Source organism: Notamacropus eugenii, chromosome 4 (assembly GCF_028372415.1).
Source record: "Notamacropus eugenii isolate mMacEug1 chromosome 4, mMacEug1.pri_v2, whole genome shotgun sequence".
Lineage (NCBI taxonomy): Eukaryota > Metazoa > Chordata > Mammalia > Diprotodontia > Macropodidae > Notamacropus > Notamacropus eugenii.
The window spans coordinates 33,202,353-33,224,915 of NC_092875.1; the positions used below are offsets into that span (position 1 = coordinate 33,202,353).

General features: G+C 42.1%; 2 protein-coding genes across 4 annotated transcripts in view; both read right to left on the reverse strand.

Annotated features, from left to right (window-relative positions):
* Nucleotides 1–620, reverse strand: part of OAS2 (2'-5'-oligoadenylate synthetase 2) — a 32,190-nt gene extending 31,570 nt beyond the window's left edge. For all 3 annotated transcript variants that reach the window (XM_072600394.1, XM_072600393.1, XM_072600395.1), the window contains exon 1: nucleotides 304–620. In XM_072600394.1, coding sequence (XP_072456495.1) covers nucleotides 304–501 — 198 coding nt within the window. In that variant the 5' untranslated portion in view covers nucleotides 502–620. The remainder of the gene's footprint in view (nucleotides 1–303) is intronic.
* A 4,254-nt stretch (nucleotides 621–4,874) lies between these two features.
* OAS3 (2'-5'-oligoadenylate synthetase 3) overlaps nucleotides 4,875–22,563 on the reverse strand; it is a 45,382-nt gene continuing 27,693 nt past the window's right edge. Inside the window, exons 16-24 of the mRNA XM_072606501.1 lie at nucleotides 22,378–22,553; nucleotides 20,807–21,054; nucleotides 19,597–19,741; nucleotides 18,900–19,073; nucleotides 12,719–13,001; nucleotides 8,721–8,896; nucleotides 7,732–7,970; nucleotides 7,032–7,179; nucleotides 4,875–6,628 (exon numbers count right to left, since the gene is read on the reverse strand). Of these exons, the coding sequence (XP_072462602.1) occupies nucleotides 6,617–6,628; nucleotides 7,032–7,179; nucleotides 7,732–7,970; nucleotides 8,721–8,896; nucleotides 12,719–13,001; nucleotides 18,900–19,073; nucleotides 19,597–19,741; nucleotides 20,807–21,054; nucleotides 22,378–22,553 (1,601 nt within the window). The 3' untranslated portion in view covers nucleotides 4,875–6,616. The remainder of the gene's footprint in view (nucleotides 6,629–7,031; nucleotides 7,180–7,731; nucleotides 7,971–8,720; nucleotides 8,897–12,718; nucleotides 13,002–18,899; nucleotides 19,074–19,596; nucleotides 19,742–20,806; nucleotides 21,055–22,377; nucleotides 22,554–22,563) is intronic.

Consider the following 22,563-nt stretch of genomic DNA (forward strand, 5'->3'; position numbering starts at 1 on the left):
CTTCCTTCCCTCATCCCTCATTTCCCTCTCCCCTCCTCTTTCTTCTTTCTTCTTCCCTGCCCTTTTCCTCTTCACCTTCCTTTTCTCCTTTCCCTTCCCATCTCCTCATTCCCCATTCTTTTCCTCTCCCTCTTTTCCATTTTCTCTTTTCTACCCTCCTCTCTCCCTCCTTTTTCCTTTTTTTCCTGCCCTTCCCCCCCTCTCCTCCTTCCTTTTCTTCTCTCTCCCCTCCCCCATCATTTTCCTCTCTCCCTTCTCTTTTCCCTTCATCCCGCCTTTCCCCCTCTCCCTCCCACTGCTTACCACAGCTATACCCTTCACTTGAATGGGAGGATCCTGTTTCTCCAAGAACTCACAGATGTCCTCGATACTTTTGTCAATCTGCTGCAGATGCTTTTCTTGGGGCTGTAGCTCATTCTGGATGAATCGATCTAGATTCTCAGCACGCTCAAAGTAAAGTGCTGGCTGATCGTACCACCAGCTCCACAAAGATTTTAACATTATCCCTCCTTCAAAGTATTAACTTTACAGGTAAGCTAGCTTGTGGACAAGTCCTCTGGCAGAGGCTTACTCGGAGCAGAAGGAAGAAATGAAATGGTTTCATTTAGGTTTCAGTTTCTGTCTGCCATTCCCGCCCCCTCCCGCCCCTTTCCCCGGCTTCTGCACTTCTGATTAGGCTTTGGACTCTTGTATAAACTTTCTCCTCCCAATCTCTGCTTATATCTCAGCATTCTGTCTGGATATCTGCTTAACTTCCTTTTAAAAAGATGCTGCTAGAGACAGAATCAGTAGCAGTCTGTCAGAGCTTAGAGGGAGTGTTTTAAGAGCTTGGAGGACCCTGACCTCTGTTTCTTTCATAAGACCCTCCAACTCTCAACTCCAGGCATTTTCATTGGCGTAGCATGCTCTCCCTTCTCATCTCCACTTCCTGACTTCCCAGCTAAAATTCCACCTCCTACAAGAAGCCTTAGAACAAGGAGTGTTAGAGCTGGGAGGGGCCTTAGAACAGGAGATGTCAGAGCTGGGAGAGATTTCAGATGTCAAATCTAGACTCTAACTTCCTAATTTCATAGAGGATGTGAGCAGAAGAGGGTCTTTTTTCCCTTTGGGAAAGTTCTAGGTCCTTTGTTGTGTATCACCTGAAAGTGTATTCTTCCCTCCCTGGTCGGTTTCTGAGTTTCACTGAGACATGCCCAAGTATAGTATAAAGAGCCTTCAGTTTGGAGGACCTGGATTGGGGTGTTCACAAAGTCATAGACTCTCAGAGTGGGAAGGATCCTCAGGGCATTTGTCTAAGCTGTAGATACACATGGGGCTTCCTGGGGAACATCCTGATAGTCAATTATCCAGCCTCTGCCAGAAGAACTTCAGGATGAGGAAATAACTCCCTAAAAAAAGCCCTTATTTATGCAACTTATGTACAGAGTACATCATGCAAATGGATAGGGTGGGCAAACCAAAAGCTGGAATTAAGGTTGCCAGGAGAAATATTAACAGTCTCAGTATGCAGATGATACCACTCCAATGGCAGAAAGTGAAGAATTAAGAAGTTTCTTGATGACATGAAAAAGGAGAGTGTAAAAACTGGCTTGAAGCTTAATATTCAAAAAAAAGAAAAAACAAGAAGAAACCAGATCTTGACAACTGGCCTCTGAATTGTTGTTATTTTTCATTTTCTGTCCTCTCTGACTCTCTTGGACCCCATTTGGGCTTCTCTTGGCAAAAATACTGGAGTGGTTTGCCATTTCCTTCTCCAGCTCATTTTACAGATGAGCAAATTGAGGCAAACAAGATCAGCGTCAGACAGCTAGTAAGTGTCTAAGGTCAGATTTGAACTCGTGAAGATGAATCTTCCTGGCTCTAGGCTATACACTATGGTGCCACCTAGCTGGCCCCTGGTTGTTAAATAAGGTGTAAAATGGAAACATGTTTGAAAAAGTGTGTGCTGTTGTTGAGAGATTTCCACCACCATAGGATAGAGGGTAGAATGAGATAAAAGAGAGATCCAGAGAAAATATTCTAGGGGTACTTGAGATAGCTAGATGGTACAGTGGATAGATCGCTTTCTCAGACATTTAATCACTTGCCCTCTAACTGCCTTAGTTTTCTCATTTGTAGAATGTGAATAATAAAAAGTGCCGATTCCCCTGCCCAAGGTTGTTAAAAGGATAAAATGAGAATATTTGTAAAGGGCTCTACAAATCTTAAAGTGTTATATAAATGCTAGCCATGATTATTTGAGAAAAGAGAAAAGACTTTCAGCTGAGGGTTCAAGGAAGGGAGGCTAACTGGAGGAGGTGTCATACCTGACTTTCCTGCTTTGGGTATAGAGCTGAACAGTTTGTTCTGGATATCTCTGAGACGCTAGGATTTTGAGCTTCCTTGAAGGAAGATGAGGATTCTGGAAGGTAGAGGTGAGGAGGGAGTCTATTCCAGACCTAGGGTTAGGCCTGTGTCAATGCATGGAGGTAACAGTGTATTGAGTTTAGGGTAGAGGTAGTAGACCAGTCTTACTATAGTACTTACCTGGAGTACTTGAAGCAGAGTAATGAACAATCAGACCAGAAAGGTTGGCTGTAATCAGTTAATGTAGGGTTTTAAATAGCAAACAGGGGAGTTTGTAATTCATTCTCTTTTTTTAAAAAAACAAACTTTTAAAAATGAAAGAAATCAATTAACAACTAATCAATGAACAAAAATCAATGAACAATTTTTTCTTGTTTCCCATTTCTCATGCTCCAATTGAAAAAATAAAAAGCAGAAAACAAAACCCTTGTAACAAATACACCTAACCAAGCAAAATAATTTCCTGTATTGCTATGTCAAAGAATGTACATCTCTGTCCGCATCTTGTATCCATCCATATCAGGAAAGTGGTAGCCAGCCTGCTTTGCACTGATCCACTGCATCGATCACAGTTCTCAAGTCTTCTAAAGTTGTTTGCTTCTGAAATATTATTATTGTATCGATTCAACTTTGTAATTAATCCTAAGGGCAATAGGGAATGATTAGCATTTCTTGAATGGAGAGGTGACATGACTGGGTTGATGCTTTAAGGAGATTATTCTGGTGGTTATGGGGAAGAAAGATTGACAAGGGAGAGACTGGAAACAGCAACTGTTTTAATAGTTCCAACCAAAGGTGCTAAGAGTCTGAAATAGTGGGGAGAAGGGATTGAGAAGTGGAGGCCATGAGTATAGACTCTTTTTTCCCATAGGATTTTGATTATGATATGAAATCTGTTGTAGAGGTAGAATCTGTGACTTTGACATTTATTGGATATGGAGAGGAAGATGATGTTGAGTTTGGGAACCTGGGTAACTGGAAGAATGATGGTACACTTGACATAAAGAGGAAAATTTGGAGGAGAGGTGGTGGATTTCATCAAATAATATATTCCATTTTGGCCATGGTGTGTTTGAGATGCCTAAGGATCATTCAGTTGGTGGTGCCTAAGATGTACACACACACACACGCACATACACACACCTCTATCTATCTATCCATTCATCTATAAATATACATATATACAAAATATGCATATCTAAACACCTGTATCACACACACACACACACACACACACACACACACATATATATATATACACACACATACACATGCACTCCTCTGGGAGTTACCTTTATATAACAGATAATGATTGAACCCATGGAAGTTAATGGGATCATCATGGAAGAGACTATATAGAGAGAGGAGAAGGGGCTCTAGAACAGAGGTGATTTTCTAGGAAGGAAACTCCAGTTCACCAGGTAGGTAGGAAGAGAACCAGTAGAGAAACTATGTCATGAAAAACCATGAAGAAGTGGGCAATTAACAAGGTTAGGAGATCAACAGTGTCAGACACTGCAGATAAATCAATAAGTATGATGACTAGAAATGATCGTTGATTTAATATCTATATTCTAGGAGATCACTGGCACCCTTTGAGGTAACAGTTTGCAAGAGGTTGAGAAAGTAGAGGCAGTGAATGTAAACTATATTTTCTAGGATTTTAGTTGTGAAAGGGAAGAAAAATCTAGGATGACCAGTTGAGAAGATGGTAGAGGGAAGTTGTTTGCTTTTTTTTTTTTAAAGAAAAAGAAGGACTACACATGTTTTTATGTGGCAAGAAGGGAGCCAATAGATTATGAGGGAAGGAGGAAGAGGAGGGGAGGGAGAAAGAAAGAGAGAGAGACAGAGAGAGGGAGAGATGGACAGAGAAAGGAGGGAGGGACAGACAGAGAAAGGAAGAAGAAAAAGGAGAAGGAGAAGGAGAAAAAGAAGGAGAAGAAGGGGAGAGAATGAGAAGGGGGAGAGAGAGAAACAGACAGTGAAAGGGAGAGAAAAATTCAGAGACAGAGGAAAACAGAGAAACAGAGAATGACAGGTTTTCAAAGGACTTGAATGTCATGTAACACTGAGTTTTTGAAAGGCTAGTATGGACTTGATGTTTCTTTCATTGGCCATAGGGAAGAAAAGATAAGAAAGAGGCAATTAGCACTCTGAGGTTTTGAGCATTAGGGAATGGGAGATGGGTGGTGTTCTTGGCAAAATCTTTTGCGAGGAAAGGATGTAGGAAGAAAATGATATGAGCTTGGGCCAGTCACCTTTGGACTTCAGTTTCCTTATGATCTCCAAGGTTCCTTTCAGTTCTAGAATTCTAATGCCATATATTTCATCCTAGGAGTTGTGGAAAGACAGGTACACCACTACATTGTTGGTGGAGCAATATATTGGCATAATCATTCTAGAATGTAATTTGGAAGTATGCAAAGAAAGTAACTAAGATGTCCATCCCTTTTCACCCATAGACTCTTCTGCTAGGCAAATATCCAAAGGACGTCACTAAGAAGAAGAAAGTCTCCTATGATCCAAAATATTTTTAGAAGCTCTTTTTATGGTGGCAAAAAACTGGAAACACAGCAGATGCCCACTGATTAGGGAGTGGCCAAACAAACATGGTACATTATTTTAATGGCTTTTAAGAAACAAACATAGAGAGAAGCACGAAAAGACCTTTACAAACTGGTAAAAAGTGAAGACAGCAAAGCCAGAAAATCAAAATACACAATGAAGGCAACAATGTAACTAGAAAGAAAAATGGCCACAAAAAAAAGCAATAAATAAGTTAAAAAGTTGCAAAATGACTAAGATCAAGTTAGGTCCCAAAGGCAAGATGAGAAGACACTTTCCCCTGCTCCTTTACAGAGGTCAGTCCATACATGTGCAATGTTGCATACAAGGCCGGATTTTTCTGATATGTTACTAAGTTTTTTTCATTTTATTCTCTTCCTTGTTAAAACACTCTTTATCCTAAGGAGCTTTTCTCTGGGGAGGGAAAAGTAGAGATATAGGGGAAATCTAGGTCATGTAAATACAAAAGATAGTAAAAATCCATTTCCTGCTTCCTTTTCTTCTTCTTTCATTCCCTCCCTCCTTCTCTTCCTTCTTTGTTTCCCTCCCTTCCTCCTTGCTTCCCTTTCTTCCTTCTTTCCTCCTTTCCTCCCTCTCTTCCTCCTCTTCCTTTCTTAAAATAAAACAACTTTGCTGTAATCAGTGACCTCTGGGAGGGGAGGAGAAGGGATAAAATGGGAAATCTGGTCAACATAAAAGCAAAGCATCAATAAAATTCATTTATTTTACAGATTCCCTTCTACTTCTAACATTCTATATTCTAAGGGCCCTCTTAGCTCTGATATGCTGTGACGTTACTCTAGCTCTTCAAGGTTTGCAAAGCCCTTTACAGATATTATCTCATTTGCACTTCACAACAGCACTGTGAGATACATGCTTTTTGTAGTTGTTCAGTTGTTTCAGTTGCATCCAATTCTCCATGACCCCATTTGGGATTTCCTTGGTAGAGATAATGGAATGGTTTTCTATTTCCTTCTCCAGCTCATTTTAAAGATGAGGAAACTGAGGCAAACGAGTGAAGTGACTTGCCCAGAGTCACATGGCTAGCATCTGAGGCTGGATTTGAACACAGATCTTCCTGACTGTAGATCCTAAATGCACTATATCCACTATATCACCTAGCTTCCCAAGATAAGTGCTACAAGCGTTATTGTGTCCCCTATTTTACAAACAGGGAAACTGAATCTCTGAAAAATGAAATGACTTATTAATGATTGTGTAGCTAGTGAAAAGATCAGAGGAAGGACTTGAACCCAAGTCTTTGTGTCTACAAGTCTGGTATTTTATGATTCAGCTTTGAACATACTGAGTTCAAGGTACTGATAGATCAGCCAGGTGAAGTTGAGGACAGAGATCATGGCTGGAGTTGGGTAGTTTGGTGTCAAGGAATGAACTCTTTAAAGAACACAACATACAGAAGAAAATACAGGACAGACAATTGAAGCATAGGTAAGGACCATCATTAAAGGGTGAGAGATGGCTGGCAACAGTGCTCAAAGAGAGAATAAGCCATAGATAAGACAATTCTTGGGGAAAGTGTAGAGGTGGATAGGGCTCGTGTTTTATATGCAGAAGAGAATCCTTCAAGGAAGTCAATGCACACACATCTGGCAGATGATCTTGCATCTCAGCTTTGCAGAAAGGATGATAACCAGGTTGTCCACATAATGAACAATTTGGGGTTCAGAGGTATGATATTCCAGGTTCATGAAGTGACCTAAAGGGATACAAAGATCATCTCTTTGGTACTGATACCAGTCTACCCAAGTACCACTGCACCCTAAACCTCTGCTGGGAAAGTTGGAAGGCAAATAGGAGATCCCCAATGGACTGTTGGAAAAACCAAGACAAAGAAGGTACCATCACGAGACCACAGGCTACTGAGAATGGGAACCAATAAGGCTCAGTTCTGATGCTTGGTTCTGGTTCATGTCATCTTCTGTAAGATAAGGAAGGATTATCTGGACTCAACAGCTATCTCCTTTTCTCTCCCTCTTTCCAGATCTGCTCAGCTCTGGACATTTTCAGGGTTTTTACTTCCTTGCTAGAGCAGTCATCACATGACCTCAGGAGATTTCAAACCCCTCCCCTAATTCTGAGCTACTGAAAATTTTTCTCACCTTCAACTTCCAGGGCTGGACAAAGTCTCCAGACTTGTTTGCACAGCATATGGAATTTGCATAAGAGGCAGCTTTCTTTGCCAAGAGGTCCCAGCGGGTGCCATGTCCCAGATTTCCAGTTGGGTCAGCAGGATCCAGAATGATTGGTCTATGGGTCCCATTCAAGAGATTCTATCTTAGTTCTAGCTAGCTCTACATGTATGGGTTATCCACAACCCATTTCCTGTACCAAACTAATTCTCTACCCCACTCCTGGCTCTCAGTTTCCCCATCTAAAAAAATCAAGGGGTGAGACTAGATGAAATTGGAGGTCCCTTTCAGCCCCAAATACATGACCCTGAGATCCCCAATATATCTCGCTGGTACATCCTTCCATTGCCTTATTAATAGAGAACTGTATCTCTGCCCCTTGTCCCTTGGGTGCTAAAGAACTCAGGATTCTGTCTAGTCAGACAGGGGGAATGGGTAGGGGTGGAGACAGTTATAATTTATCCACTGTTGTGAGGATAAAAATGTCAGGATATTTTAAAGCAATCAGCACAGTGCCTAGCATAAAGTAGGCACTTAATAAAAGCTTGTTCCCTTTCTCCTTCCTTTAGGGATCCAGAACTTAACACAAAGTTCCTCTTATTTTAACTTGATGGATGAATAAAGGGAGTGAATACCATACAAGGAGAGGAGGGAAAGATGAGGTTAGAACCTGGGTTTCTGGAGTTGCTGAGCCAGGAAATTCTTGATGCTCTCATTCTCAGGGTCATAGTTGACCTTCCAGTGGATACAGAGGTTCTTGTAATTCTGGACCAGTTCCAGGACTGTCCTGAAGCCTTCAGCCATGTTGAACTGGGCTGTACCATTCCCCTGTTCCCAGGCATAGATGGTCAAGAGTTCTAGTGCATACTGTGGGGGGAGTGCCCCTCTCCCTTTGGGAACTCTCATGCACTGGTGGGAGAAAAGAGAAAGGGCAATGGGCAAAAAAAGTCACTGCCTTCCCCACTCCCCCACCCCTCAGGAGGATCAGGAGATGGTTTGGATTGTTGGTAGACCAGCTGGTTGGAAAGAGCTTGGGATTTGGAGTCAGAAGACCTAGGTCTGAATCCTCCTACTACTTGTTATATCCGAGTGACCTTGGGCAAGACATTCATCTTTGTGGGGCCACAGTTCCCTGCTTGATGAAATGAAGGAGTAGGACAAGGTGATCTCCAAGGTCATTGTGAATTACAAGTCTTGGGTGACTGTGATTAAGTGGGTGACTGTGATTAAGGAAGAAAATTATCTGGGGAAAGGCAGACATGTAACTCCACAGTCAGTAGGTGTTATCCAGGAAGCTGGACCACAGCTGCTCCCAGCTTCTGAGAAGCCACTCAATTCCTGGTCGTGCCTTCCCTTTCACTAGACCTTAGAACAGGAAATGTCAGGTGTGGAAAGGATCTTATGATATAGAATACCAGTGCTGGGAGGGGTCTTGGAACAGGGAATGTCAGGTCTGGGAGGGGCCTTGGAACAGGGAATATCAGGGCTGGGAGGGGGTCTTAGAACATGGAATGTCTGATTTGGAACATCAAATTTCAGAGTTGGAAGCAAATATATACCATAGAAAGTACCAATTGGGAGAGACCTTGGAACCCACCTACAAGAGAGCCTTTGGATGCTCAGCCCTGAAGAAAGGAGAGGCTGCCCATTGGGCTTTACCTGCTTGTACCAGTGTTTTACCAGGCGGATCAGACTCTTCAGCTTGGTGGGACGAGAGATAACAAAATCCCGCTGCAGTTCTGTGAAGCAGGAGGAGAATTCACCTCCATTATTGTAGCTGTTAATTAGATCAACGTAGACTTGGGGCTTGGGTTTTGTGCCTGAGTCCAACTGGCCTAAAATGAGGCAGAAAAGAAACATACCATGGTTACCAGTGTATTAAGCTCACCACTGTGTAAGGTACAAGTTGTGGACTTTCATGGAAACTCTTGTGTGAGATACCAGCAAAACTGAAGGTTAATTCATCTTGAAAACTTGAGGTCTCACAGTTTGGTGAGTTTTGTATATGCTCTTTTACAACATCTAGGTTCTGACCTAAGGGATCATTCATCAGTACATCAAGGACAGTTAGAAGATCATGGAGCCACAGAGTTAGAGTTGGAAGGAATCTCATGGGGCATTGAATCCAACTCCTTCACTTGCTGATGAGTGAAGCAGAGGAGCCCTCTAAAGAGGTAAAAGACCTGGGTCCTTGGTCCAGCTCTACCACTAACTCTCTGTGATCTTAGGCATCTAAACCAATGCTTAGCATCATAACTGGCATGCAGATGCTTAATCAATGCTACTTGACTACCTAGTTGACTGATCTATGAGCCCTTCTAGTCCTCACATTCTCCATTATCTCAATCAATTTAGCTTCATATATATTTTTAAAATAAAGGGAGAGGTGACATCTTTCTTTAAAAGAAAGGAAACAGCTTAGGAAGGTAAAAGGAAGGAAGAAAGGAAAGAAGGAAGGGAAGAAAAGGAAGAAAGAAGGAAGGACAGAGCTAAACAAAGTAGGAGGGGAAAGGAAGGAGGTAAGGAAGGAAGGAAAGAAGAAAATGTATCAGGTTTTATATCCTGCGAAGAAAGATAGAAAAGAAGAAAAGGAGAAAAAGAAAGAGAGAGAAGGATAGTAAGAGTGAAAGGGGGAAGGAAAGGGAGAAGGAAAATAGAGATAATAATTATAGCTAACACTAATATTGAAATAGTGCTTTGATCATTGGAAAAAGTAGATGATGCCACACAGGAAATGTCTTGTGATTGGCTGAAAGAAGTAGATATACCTCTGGGTCTATGCAGAACGCAGGAAGTCAGTTTAGAATTATACATTTCAGCAGTAAAGCAATCAAATGAAAGAGGAATTTAGACTGAGGATTGCCTTGAGAAAGCAGACCCTTGCGCTTGTACCAGAGGGCATCCAAGAGAAGGAGGAGTGATCCTAGTTAACTAGAGGGTTACATTCTCCATCTTCTCCTTCTCCTTCCCCTTCCCTTTCTGAATCAACCATACTGTCGGAGATACTGGACCAGTAACTGAAAGTAGAGGACATAGTGAGGACAAACATGGTTGCAGATATAAGTCAGTAAGGCAATAAACATTTATTCAGTGTCCATGATGTGCCAGGCACGTACTAAGCTATAAAAAGAGGCAAAAGATAGACCCTGCCTGCAAGGAGCTTACAATCTAATGGGGGAGACAACATGGAAATAAATGTATACTAAGCAAGCTATAGACAGGATAAACAGAAAATAATCAACAGAAGGGAAACACTGAAATTAAGGGGGTGGTTGGGGAAGGCTTCCTGCAGAAGATGAGATTTTAATTGGGACTTGAAGGAAGTCAGCAAGCAAAGATGAGGAGGGAGAACTTACCAGACGTGGTGGACAGTCAGAGAGAAGGAGTGTCTTGTTCAAGGAACAGCAAGGAGGCTGGTGTACCGGCTCAAAGGGTATATGTCAAGGAGGAAGGTATAAGAAGATTGGAAAGGTAGGAGGGGGCTAGGTCATAAAGGATTTTGAATGCCAAACAGATTTTGTATTTGTGTCTGAAGGCAATAGGGAGCCATTGGAGTTTATTGGGTTTGGGTGTGGAGTGTGGTGGTGGTGACATAGTTAGACCACCTTTAGGAAAATCACTTTGGTGGCTGAATGGAGGATGGATTGGAGTGAGGAGGGATTTGAGGCAGACAGACCAACCAGCAGGCTATTGTAATAGTCTGGACGTGAAGTGACGACCAAGCTAATGGCAATATCAGAAGAGAGAACGATATATATTGAAAAGATGTTGCAAAGGTAAAATCGACAGGCCTTGGCAACCATTGGCTGTGGGGGGGTAAGACATAGTGAAGAGTCAAGGATCATATATAGATTTTGAGCCTGAGGCTCTTGGAGGATGCTGCTGCCCTCTATAGGATTAGGGAATATGGAGTGGGAAAGGGTTTTGGGAAACACATAACGAGTTCTGTTTTAGACATGTTGAGTTTAAGATGTCTCTTGGATATCCTATTTGAGATGTCTGAAAGGCAGTTGGAGATTCAAGATCAGAGGTGAGCAGAGAGGTTAGAGAAAGATAGGGAGATTGGAAAGCCATCTACCTAGAACTGGCAATTAAATCCATGGGAGTTAAAGAGATCAACAAGTGAAATAATATAGAGGAAGAAGAGAAGAGGATCCTGGACAGAACCCTGTGGGACATATATGAAAAGAGGGCATGATCTGAAGGAGGATTGAGCAAAGGAGACAGAGAAGAAGCAGGAGAAGGAGAACCAGGAGAGACGGTGTCCTGAAAACCTAGAGAGAAGACAGGATCAAGGAGGAGAGAGGGATCAAGGGGCTCAAAGGCTACAGAGAGGGCAAAGAAATGTGGATGGAGAAAAGGTCATTGGATTTGGCAACTAAGAGATCATTGGTAACACTAGAGAGAGCAGTGTCAGTGAAATAATGAGAACACAGAAAGATACAGAGGATACAGGAGAATAATCATCTGTAGAGGGAAGGAGTTTCAGGGTGTATGATCCCCTCACATCAGAGAAAATGAGAGCTTGTGGACCCAAGACATATACTGATTCTCAAAGCCCAGTCAAGAACTACACCTAGAGGGAACTAAATGACCCTTCCTCAAAGGATGAAAAGGACTCCCAATGCCAGCTCTTGTGAGGTATCACTTTGTCACATATATTCCTCATAAGTTATATGTGCCTCATTACCTACATACTTTAAATTTGAGCCCACTTTCCTCAGGGACCTTTAATATTCAGTGGGAATATATCCCCAGTTTGAAGAAAATGTTTCATACAAACTTTCCATCCCATACCTTCTCAGTAAATACCTTTGTTAAAATTGAGTCCATTGGTTGATAATCAGTGAAAACACTACTAGTAAGGGCTTGTGAATAATGGTACTAGAAACGTAGCCTCTCAGGGTCTTCCCTAGACTCCTGAGAAAGGAATAGTCAGCTGCCCTCTGAGAACCTAATCTGCCAGTGTGAGAGTAGAGAGGTACCGTCTGTTGGTTTGTCTGTCTTTGTCTCCCCATACCTATGTGTATGTGTGTGTGTGTGTGTGTGTGTGTGTGTGTACACATAGGGTGGTCTTCATGACAACTTTGGTGCTATTACAATCTCCATTTTATAGGTGAAAAAACTGAGGCTTAGAGAGGTTGTGACCTTCCCAGGGTCACACACTGCTTCAGGTAGGATTTGAGATATTTCAGCTTTTCTGATTCTAAGTCTCCTGCTCCATTAAGATGGTCAGATAGGGAGAAAGGAAAGGAGAGGGAAATGAAAGGAGAAAGACCATAAGAGAAACTGCGGGAAGTGGGGATAGGGGAGAAGAAAAAAAAATCCCTAGTTGCAATCCCTGGTGTACTTGCGTAATTGGAGAGGTTACCTAATCCTAAATCATAGCAGGTACCAGGGTTTATTCAACACCTCGAAATAGATTTGAAAGCAAACAATGAGCAGCTCAGAGCAAACTGGAGACGTGCACTTGGCTTGTTCAGACATCTGGACAGGACAGGGATCATCGCTGGATGAAAGAGAGGGTGTTTTTACAGACGTACAGAGCAAGACCGGAGGTTGGGGGAGGGGACCGAGAAAACCTAGCAGTGAGCCCAGCTGTCTGGGAGAACGAGGGCGGAGAGGAAATCCCTCCCCTCCCTTTGGAAGCAGCTCACCCAGAGCATCGAAGGCAGGAAGTACATCGAAGTCCACGCTGTGGTCCAGGGTCTTGGACGTCAGCGTGAAGCTGAGCACCCGGGGATTCTCCCACTTGGAGATCTCAAACTTCACATCAAAGTCCTTCTCCCGCCGGCAGGCTTCCAGTTGCTCTCGGATTTCGGTGATGATTTCTGCCCGGTTGGTCCCTTGGTCCTCGAATCCACGGAAGCAGCTGAGGAACACTACAAGGTCGGCATCGGAACGGCCCTTCAGGGCGGTGCCCTTAGCGGAGGAGCCTCCCTGAGGGGGGGAAGGTGTGAGGGAAAGGAAAAGGAAAAGGAAAAGGAAAAGTGTCGGATCAGAACTGAGACCAGGGATCGCTGCGCTACAGGCACCATCTGGGCAAAGGACATCCTGACTTGGTGGGGGTGTACACGCACCCCCACAGCGGGGGCCAGAGACTCTGGGATAATGACCTCCAGGGGCAGAGACCCTGGGACAAAATACAGTGAAGCTGCTCCCCCGCTCTGATGCTGGAAAAGAGATCTTTTATTAGCTTCGTAATATCAGCCCTGCGCTGAAGCCGGCTTGCACAGTCTGTGAAAGACGATCGTTAAATATTCGATGAGTATGATTCAGAAATCCATAAACACTGCGAATTAAGGCTTGATTTATTGTTTTGTTAGTTGTCTAGACAGAAGAAATTGAGGGAGAAAATATTAGTGATGCAGATTAAACATAAAAGTTGGTCATAGTACTTTTTTCTTCCCATTTTAGGAAGCCCTAGAGGGGGCAGGTGATTTGTCCGAAGTCATTCCACTTTTACTGAAATTAGGATAAACTGAGGTAGGATTCTTAAGTGGAATTCAATTCTGATGGTCTCACAGACTGGTGGTACAGTTGGAAGGAATGTTGGTGATCACCTTGTAGAGCCCTGGACCTGGAGTTGGATCTGAAGACACTTACTAGCTATGTGAGCATGGGTAAGGGAGGAATCAACAATTTCTTTGCCTTTAATCTAGAGTCTCTACCTATAAGGGAACAAGGAAACCTAGCTTTGACATAGAGCCAGAACTAAGGTAGGTGATCAGGGGTATGTCCCTCACTTCAATGCTGTCCTCTTCAGTTTTCCCAACTGTATGATGGGGGCAATAATACAACCTACCTCCTAGAGTTGTTGGGAGGGTCAAATGAGCTATTTATAAAATGCTTTGCAAAGATTAAAGCGATATATAAATGCTAGTTATTATTGTTAAGTATTGAAACAGAGGCCTCAGACTAGTGTTAGAGCAGGACCTAGAACCCAAATGTCTTAACTCCCAGTCTACTCCTCTTTCTGCCAGGTTGGTGAAATTTGGCTTTCCTTGGGGGCATCAGCTTTCTCAGAAGACTTGCCTGTAGTCTCACATCTTACTGAGAGCACCTGAGGTTGGAGGAGGACCCTCCAGATGAACCCTGGCCCCACACTTACTCACCCTCCCTAAGACTCCCATAGAAAAGAAAGTTTGAAAAGCCAAGGAGGGCAAAACATTAAAAGAAAGAACACTCTAGCCCTTTACTAGGAGCTGAGGACAACATTATGTCCCTGACATCCTAACACAGACTGAATGTAAATAGTAAATATTAACTGTTTCTCTTTTGGCCAGCAGCCCTGAAGGTCTTCCCTTCCCGAGTTGATTTTTTTTTTTTATTAAAGGGGCCATCCCTTGGCTCACTTCTTAAAAGATGCCCCTTCACTGAATAGGTATTGCATCATTCAAAGTGAGAACCTGAAAAGGCCAAAGGCCTTAGCCTAAAAGGGCCAGAGTTTCCCATTGCATCCTAGATCATCTCTAGTCCTGATGAATATCTGGCCTCTGGACCCAGATGGCTCAGGAGAAGAAAGTGAGGCTGGTGACCTTGCACAGCCCTCCCTCACTCAAATCAAAGTCAACTGCAAGTCATGTCATCATTCCCTAATGTCATGGTCCTCTTTGAGAATAAGGGACAAACACAAGGAGCCTAAGTCTTACTCCTCCTAGTTATGAGAATTCTATAAAATATTATGAAGCTTTTGATATTTCTTTTACTGGATTTTGATATTTCTTTTTTCTTTTTGTATTTATGTTATATATAAAATTATTATGTACTATTATATATTATAAACTATTTATAAATAATATATTAATTTCTAAGCTATTCTTGCTGCAACTTTTGGTTAGTTGAAAGCTGGATTAAGGGGAGACATTCCTCAGAAAAGAATCAGAAGTAGAGTTTGAGCTTCCCAAAGTGATTTGGTCATTGGTGGAAGGATTATTGTGGGAATGACCCTGTAGGCATGTAGATCTCCCCCTCTCAATCAGCACTTTGCCTTCTAATATTCAGTCATGTCTGACTCTTCGTGACCCCGTTTGGGGTTTTCTTGGCAGAGATACTGGGATGTTTGCCATTTCTTTCTCCAGCCCATTTTACAGATGAGGAAACTGAGGCAAACAGGGTGAAGTGACTAGCCCAGGGTCACACATCTACAAAGGGTCTGAGGCTGGATTTGAACTCAGGTCTTCCTGACAGCAGGCCTAGTACTCTATCCACTGAGCCACCTAAATGTTTATTTTACCTATAGAGTCTGTTTAACTAGGTTTTTTTCTTTAGGGAATGCATTAGATTTTATTCTGTTGAAGTTCATCATTTATGTCATTGAAGGAAGCATGGGATTATGAATCTTTAATTTAAGTTTTCATTTAAACTTTTGTTTATTACTTAAATTTTTAGACCTAAAAAGAATATATGAGGTTACAATATATAAAAAATAAATGATTTCTTTGTCCCTCTGATGTAATTTTGTCTATAAAAAGCCTCGTTAAAATCGTAATCTGGGTTCAGCATTATTTTTCTACCTCTTGAATTTCTGCTTAAGCATGATAAAACCTAGATTTTTACCTCTACAATTTCTTCATTTGTGGTAGATTTATTTTGGCAGCTGGAATCCATCACCTGAACTCAAAAAAGGAGATATTTCTCCCTTAACAATCTGAAGAGCCCACCTTTCCTCACTGGTCAAGGAGTGGGAAGGAGGGGTCACTTTCCAGCCTGCCCTTAGGTCCTTAGGCTGTGGTGCTCTTTCTTTCTTTATAGACTGTAAGAAAGTACCTGATAGGTTACCACTGTTGGCACTTAGGGATTGCCCTCCTTCTTCAGTCATCTGAGGAGAGTCAAGCTGTTCATTCAGTAGGAGCCTCCTTTCCCCCTTCCCTCATCTTTCACAGGGCTCCTCCCACACCAGGATCTACCTCTCTAGCTTCTTTTGTAATGGAGAACAAGGTCTGTCAGTAGCCCTTTAAATTTTCTGCCCAGGGACATAATGCTGATCACCCTGCCTTAGTTCTGGCTCTGTGTCAAAGCTAGGTTTCCCTATTTGCCATACAGGTATAGATTCTAGATTAAGGAAAAAGAAATCTGCTGACTCCACTCCCATTCTCACATTAGAAGAAGAGCACTGGGTAAAAGGTAGATCTACCTTCTAATCTGGACAATACAACCACTAGCTGTATGACCATGGGCAAGTAAATAACGCTCTCTGTGCTTCATTTCTCCTCAGTAAAATGGTGATAATGATCCCTACCCTACCTCCCTGACAAGGCTGACACAATGATCTGATGAGGTAAAGTGAAATGTTTAAAGGGCTTTATAACAAGATTCCAGACCCTTTGTTGGCTTCCATTTAATCTCTCCTGGTGTTCTGATCCCCAACTAGGTGAACCTTCTTTGACTGAACCTGGTCTGTCTAGATTTTGAATTTACCTTGGTCCATTTAATTGACAAACATTTACTGGGCAAGTCCTTGCCCTGAGTACTATGAGAAAGATGAAGGTGTGTAATTATAATAACAACATTAAAGCCACTATTGAGTTGTGATCCCATAAGACAGGCTCTCCTATTCTGCCAAGCACAAGGGATGTGATAGGGCTTTGCTGGAAAATATTTATCAACTGGCTTCCTGAACGCTCCCTTCTACCAAAATTTACCCACAATACTCTTTTCAATTTAACTTGCATTATTAGCATTTTATCCATTACTTTTTTAAGTCAGGACTTTCAATAAAACAAGCCCTGATGTGTAGTGTTTATCTATTTTCAAAGTGTAAATGCTCACCCTGAAAATTTAACAATTGACTCTCAGAGCTGGTATGAGCTGACTCCAGCTCGGCCCTGGATGTGTGCCATAAAGAGGGACAGACAGAGGCTGTGAATATACATGGGTTCACAGATCTGTAAAGAACCTCAGAAATCATTCTAGTTCACTCACATCATTTTATTAAGAAAGAAACTGAGACCCAGGAAGTAAAGTGAAACCAGAGTAGAAAATGTCAGAGGTTGAATTTGAACTCTAGTTGTTTGACTGCAGAGCCAGGGAAGGCTTCCTAGAAGGATGGGTAGTGTCTAGTCTGGCAGAGATGAGGTTGGGGTAGGATGTAAGGTACTTCAGCGGGAGAGGCTGGTATGAATCCCATCTTTTGGGGGCTACTCTCTTCTCCTCCCTTGCCAACCCCCATACCACCCCAGGTGCCATTCAGATCTCCCTGAAAAGACCTACACCAGCCTCTAGAGAGACATGATCATTAATAACCAATGATTTTGGGAGATCCAGAGTTATCCCTTTTTTCTAAAGTCCTAATTTTAAAAGTTCAGTCTCTTGAAGGACATTGCTGATAATGACATTGGATTAAGACCCCACCCTGGTAGGGTAGCTATTATGTTCTACTCTGGCTTGGGTGGGGCATAAATTCTTTAAATAGATTGCCCAAGGCTGGAGCTGGGTCTGGGTATAGAGATAGTCTCTCTGTCCAAGCATATATAAACTGTGAACTTGCCACCATGAGGGTCTTTGGTCTAAGAGAGACAGACAAATGACCAGACCATTCTTTTATTGATAACATGTTGGTCTTATTGATAGAATGATTAAATTCTATACCCCTCCTTTGACAGATTAAGAAACTGAGATCCAGGAAAAAATTTTAAATTAGTGGTCCTAGAACCTAGGACAAATCCCATTAATAAAAGGATTTGTTCTGTGAAGTTTGGATTCAATCAAAGGAAGCAAACTTGAGGTCCTAGAGGGCCATATGTGGCCTCAAGGTCACAGGTTCCCCACCCCTGGTAGAACACGTAAGGAATTGGTTGGTTGGTTGGTTGTTGTCCTCTGTTCTTAAAGAGGACCAAAATGATATCACTATGTTAGAGTCAAGTTACAGCGTGTGACTGATCAGATCAAAAGGAGTTCAAAATACTCTACTAGAGGTGGGGTACAAATAGTCCTTGAGAACATTTGGGGTGGATTCTCTAAATATGTGCATCTGGGCCAGAACACTGGCAAACACCAAGACTGGTTTGATGAAAATGATAGGGAAATTCAGAACCTGCTAATTGAAAAACTGAGAACTTCACAGGGTTTACCAGCAGGATTGTTCATCCATCTCTAGGAAGGCAGCATTTAATTCCATCAAAAGTAAAGCACAAAGTTTATAGATAGTAAATTCCAAAGGGATGATTTGAACCCAGGCCCTCTCTTTTCATTATGCCTTAAGGTTCTACTCCCAGTGCTTCGTTCTGACTCTAGGCATTATCTTGGGAGCTTTCCATCTCTAGATCAGAGCTGAACTTTATACCTCTTCTGGGACTTGAAGGTGGCTCTGTGTCTAGACAGGGCACTTGCTACCTTTACTTACCACAGTGTCCTGGTGTTAACTAAGGAAAAATAACTTGATATAGCTGGGGACCAGGGGGATGGGGTGGAGGAGGGCAAGAGTGGAGAGACAGGACTGAGAATTCTAGGAAGTCTCCCAGTAAATTAGAAGAGCTGGCAGATCTACTCTTATCCTTGACTCATCCCTTCTCACTCACTCTCCTTCTCAGTCACTTCATCTGTCTGCCTCAGTTACTTCATCTATAAAATGGAGATAATATTAGCACCTACCTCCCAGGATTATTGTGAGGATGGAATAAGAGAATATTTGTAAAGTGCTTACTTAGCTCAGTGCCTGGAAGACAGCAGGTGCTTAATAAATGCTCCTTCTCTTCCCTCTCTTCCTCTTCTACCTCCCAGATGAGCTGACCAGGGCCAACTCTATCCCTCATTCCGACTCTAACCCCCTCTGGTTATGGGGAGTGCCTGAGTCTTACTTTGGGGGCCCTGTTGCGTGTGTGAGTTTAAGTGACTCACCTTGACTACTTTGAGCACTTTAATGGATGAATTGCGGAAGCAGTTTTCTTTCAGAAATGAGCAGATGATGTCCACGGCTCTTCTCACCTGGCCCAGGAATTCTCCGTTGGGCTGGAGGAATTTACTGATGAAATTGTCCAGATCCCAGGATGGAGTTTGTTGAAGCAGAGCTGGCTGAAGGGATCATAGAATTGTAGGTTCAGAGCTAGAAGGGACTGCAGAAGCTGGCCCCTTCATTTTGACAGATGAGAAAGCTGAAGCCCAGGAAAGTTAATGGATTCACCCAAAGTCAGACAGGTAGAATTTAAACCCAGGGCTTCTGACTTCAGACCCAGGGCTCTTCGAAGTATATCATACTGGCCTGTGTGGATGTGAAGATTCCCTCGAAAAAAATAAACAAAAAGCAACTGGCACTCAGATATAGCCAGGCAGCTGAGTTAATCTTCCACCACTAAAAAAGCCCTTACATCTCCCTTCAGTGTTGACCTGGGATTTAGGTGACCTAGGTCCAAGTTGAGACCCTGGGCCCTTCTGAAGTTCAGTTTTCTCACTTGCAAAATGGCAACTGCAATGCTTGGCTTACCCATTCCTCCTTCCCCCTCCCTTTCCCCCCCTTCATTATAACTAATCTCATCAGGATACCAATGTTTGGGGCAGAGAGCACTGGAGCGTTCCTCAGAGAGGCCCTGCCTCTTACCATCACATCCCACCGCTGCACTGGAGACCTGTCCCCATTCACAAAGCAGGGTTGACCCCCACAAGTTTCAGCTTCCTGGGCCAGCTTCTCCCAGCTCCCGTGACCCACATTCCAGGTTGGGTCTGCTGGGTCCAAGATCAGGGGCCTGCAGTTTGGAGTAGAGAAAATAAATGAAGGGGAAGCCTTCCCTGCAGTGAGACTAAGTAGGTAGGCAGAGGTGAAAGAGTGTGTTCATCCTTTGTTGCTGAAGAAGATCATGCCATCAGAGAAATGATGACATGATTGCACTTGACTTTGTTTTGAGTGAGGGAGGGCTGTGCAGGTCACCAGCCTCACTTCTCCTCCAGAGCCATCTGAATCCAGTGACCAGATATTCATCAGGATGACTGGAGATGACCCAGGATGAGGCAATTGGGGTTAAGTGACTTGCCCAAGGTCACACAGCTGGTGAGTGTCAAGTGTCTAAGGTGAGATTTGAACTCAGGTCCTTCTGACTTCTGCACTGGTGCTCTATCCACTGCACCACCTAGCTGCCCCCTAGGTAGGCAGAGGACAGACTAGAGGGAAGGAAAAAAAGAAGAATGATAAGGTGGAGGCAGTTGGGGCAATGAAGACTGGAGAAGAAATAGCTTAGGGGCTCCAGAGCATCCCTTGAGAAAGACCTTGAGAAGGACAGCCCATTGTGGCAGAGGCCAAAGTACTGGATTTGAGATCAAGAAGACCTGAATTAAAATCTTGCCTGAGGAAAGTAGTGTGACCCAGGACAAAACCTCTCAGCCTCAATTTCCTTATCTGTAGAATGGGGACAATAGCACCTATTTGACAGGGTTGCTACAAGGATCAAATGAGAGAGCCTATGTAAAGCATTATTATTAACTTATTACACTTTTAATAATTCTAATAATTACTATAATTTTAATTAATAAATAATTTTTATTTTAAATTAATTTTAATAATTCAATAATAAGCATTAATAATTTTAAATTAATTTAATAATAATTTATATTTCTTACTATTATAGTTATTATTGGTTGTTCAGTCAATACCCATCTCCCATGGCTCCAAACAACCTTGCTTTCTTTACCACACTGCCTAATTCTGACTCTGGCTTTGCCTTGCCATATAGCTGGGAAGATTCGGGGCTCACTGCCTTCAATTTCAAGGGAGCAAAGTGGGAAGGCCCAGGAAATGGGAGGTGAGAAGACTAGACCTGGGCTTCTGCAGCTGTTTTTGTAGCCAGTTCCTGATGGTCTTATCCTCAAAGTCATAGTTGACTGTCCAGTAGATGCAGAGCTGTTGGTAGTCATGGATCAGGCCCAGGACTGTCAGGAAGCCTTCAGCCATGTGGAATTTGTCCTTCCTTCCTGCTTGCTCCCAGGCATAGATTGTCAGGAGCTCCAGGGCATAGACTGGAGGTAGACACTTATCTTGTGCCCCTGCCTTGTACCTAGATGTAACCTAATTGAACCAAAATCAGTCAGTTAATCCATAAGTCTTTACTGTTGTGTGTCTCATCCCACCCTGGGTACCACAGGTAACAGAAAGGGAGACAAGCTTCCTGTTCTTTGGGAGCTTATCCTCTACTTGAAGAAGTAAGTAAAATACATAGATAGAATGAGGATGAGACCTCATAGACTACCTTACAGGGTTGTTACAAGGTTCAAATTTGATATTTTATATCAGTGGGCATTCTAGTCTCAGGACCCTGTAAACACTTAAAAATTATCAAGGACTCCCCAAAAGCTTCCTCTTATATGGGATATATCTGTCAGTACTTATTATAAATTAAAAATTCTAAAAATCAAAGGAGAGATGAACAAAATGAAAGTAAAAACACCTATTGAATAAATAAAAATAGGAACAGATTTAAAAAAAAACCCAGCAATAAAAAAAGACATCTACTAATTTGATTAAAATAATAGGGAAGAGGACCAAATTACCAGTATTAAAAATGAAAAAAAAAAATGTGATTTCATAACCAATAAAGATGAAATAAAACAATTAATAGGAGCTATTTTGTCGAATTATATGCCAATAAAACTGACAATCTAAATAGATTAATATTTACAAAAATATAAATTGCCCAGATTAACATAATAGGAAATAGAATGCTTTAAAACCCTGTCTTAGAAAAAAGAACTAGAATAAAGCATAAATGAACTTTTTAAGAAAAAAAAACCTTAGGACCAGATGGATTTACAAGCAAATCCAAACAAGCAGTTAAAGAACAATGAATTTCTACACCAAATAAACTGCGTAAAAATTAGGTAAAGGAGTACTACCAAATTTCTGCTGTGACACAAATATAGTCTTGACACCTAAAACAGGGAGAGTCAAAACAGGGAAGGAAAGCATAGACCCTAATGAATATTGATGCAAAATTTTAAAATAAAATGCTAGCCCAGGGATTACAGCAATATATCACAAAGATCATACACTATGCCCTGGCTGGATTTTTTCCCGGGAATGCAGGGGTAGTTCAAAATTAGGAGAATTGTAAGCACAATTGACCACGTAAATAACAAAACAACAAAAATCATAATGATTTTCATAGATGCACATTTTTTTTGACAAAATATAACACCTATTTTTTGTTTAAAAAATACTAGAAAGCATAGGGATAAATGGTATTTTCCTTAAAATGATAAGTAGCCTAAAACTGACAAAAAGCATTATCTATAATGGAGATAAATAAAAAGCATTTTTCTTTTTAAAAAAGAAAATAGTTCAGAGATTTGATTTCTAATAGTTTTATCAGTGCTAATGTGTCCCAGGACTCACCTGCTGGTACCAGTATTTCACTAGAAGGATGAGACTCTTTAGTTTAGAGGGGCGGCTGTTGACAAAATCCCTCTGGAGCTCAGTAAAACACTTGGAGTAGGTGCCTGCTGGAAAGCCATTGCTTATGAGGTCTACGTACACCTGGGGTCTAGGTTTGGAGCCAGGGTTGAGAGGCCCTGTGAAGAA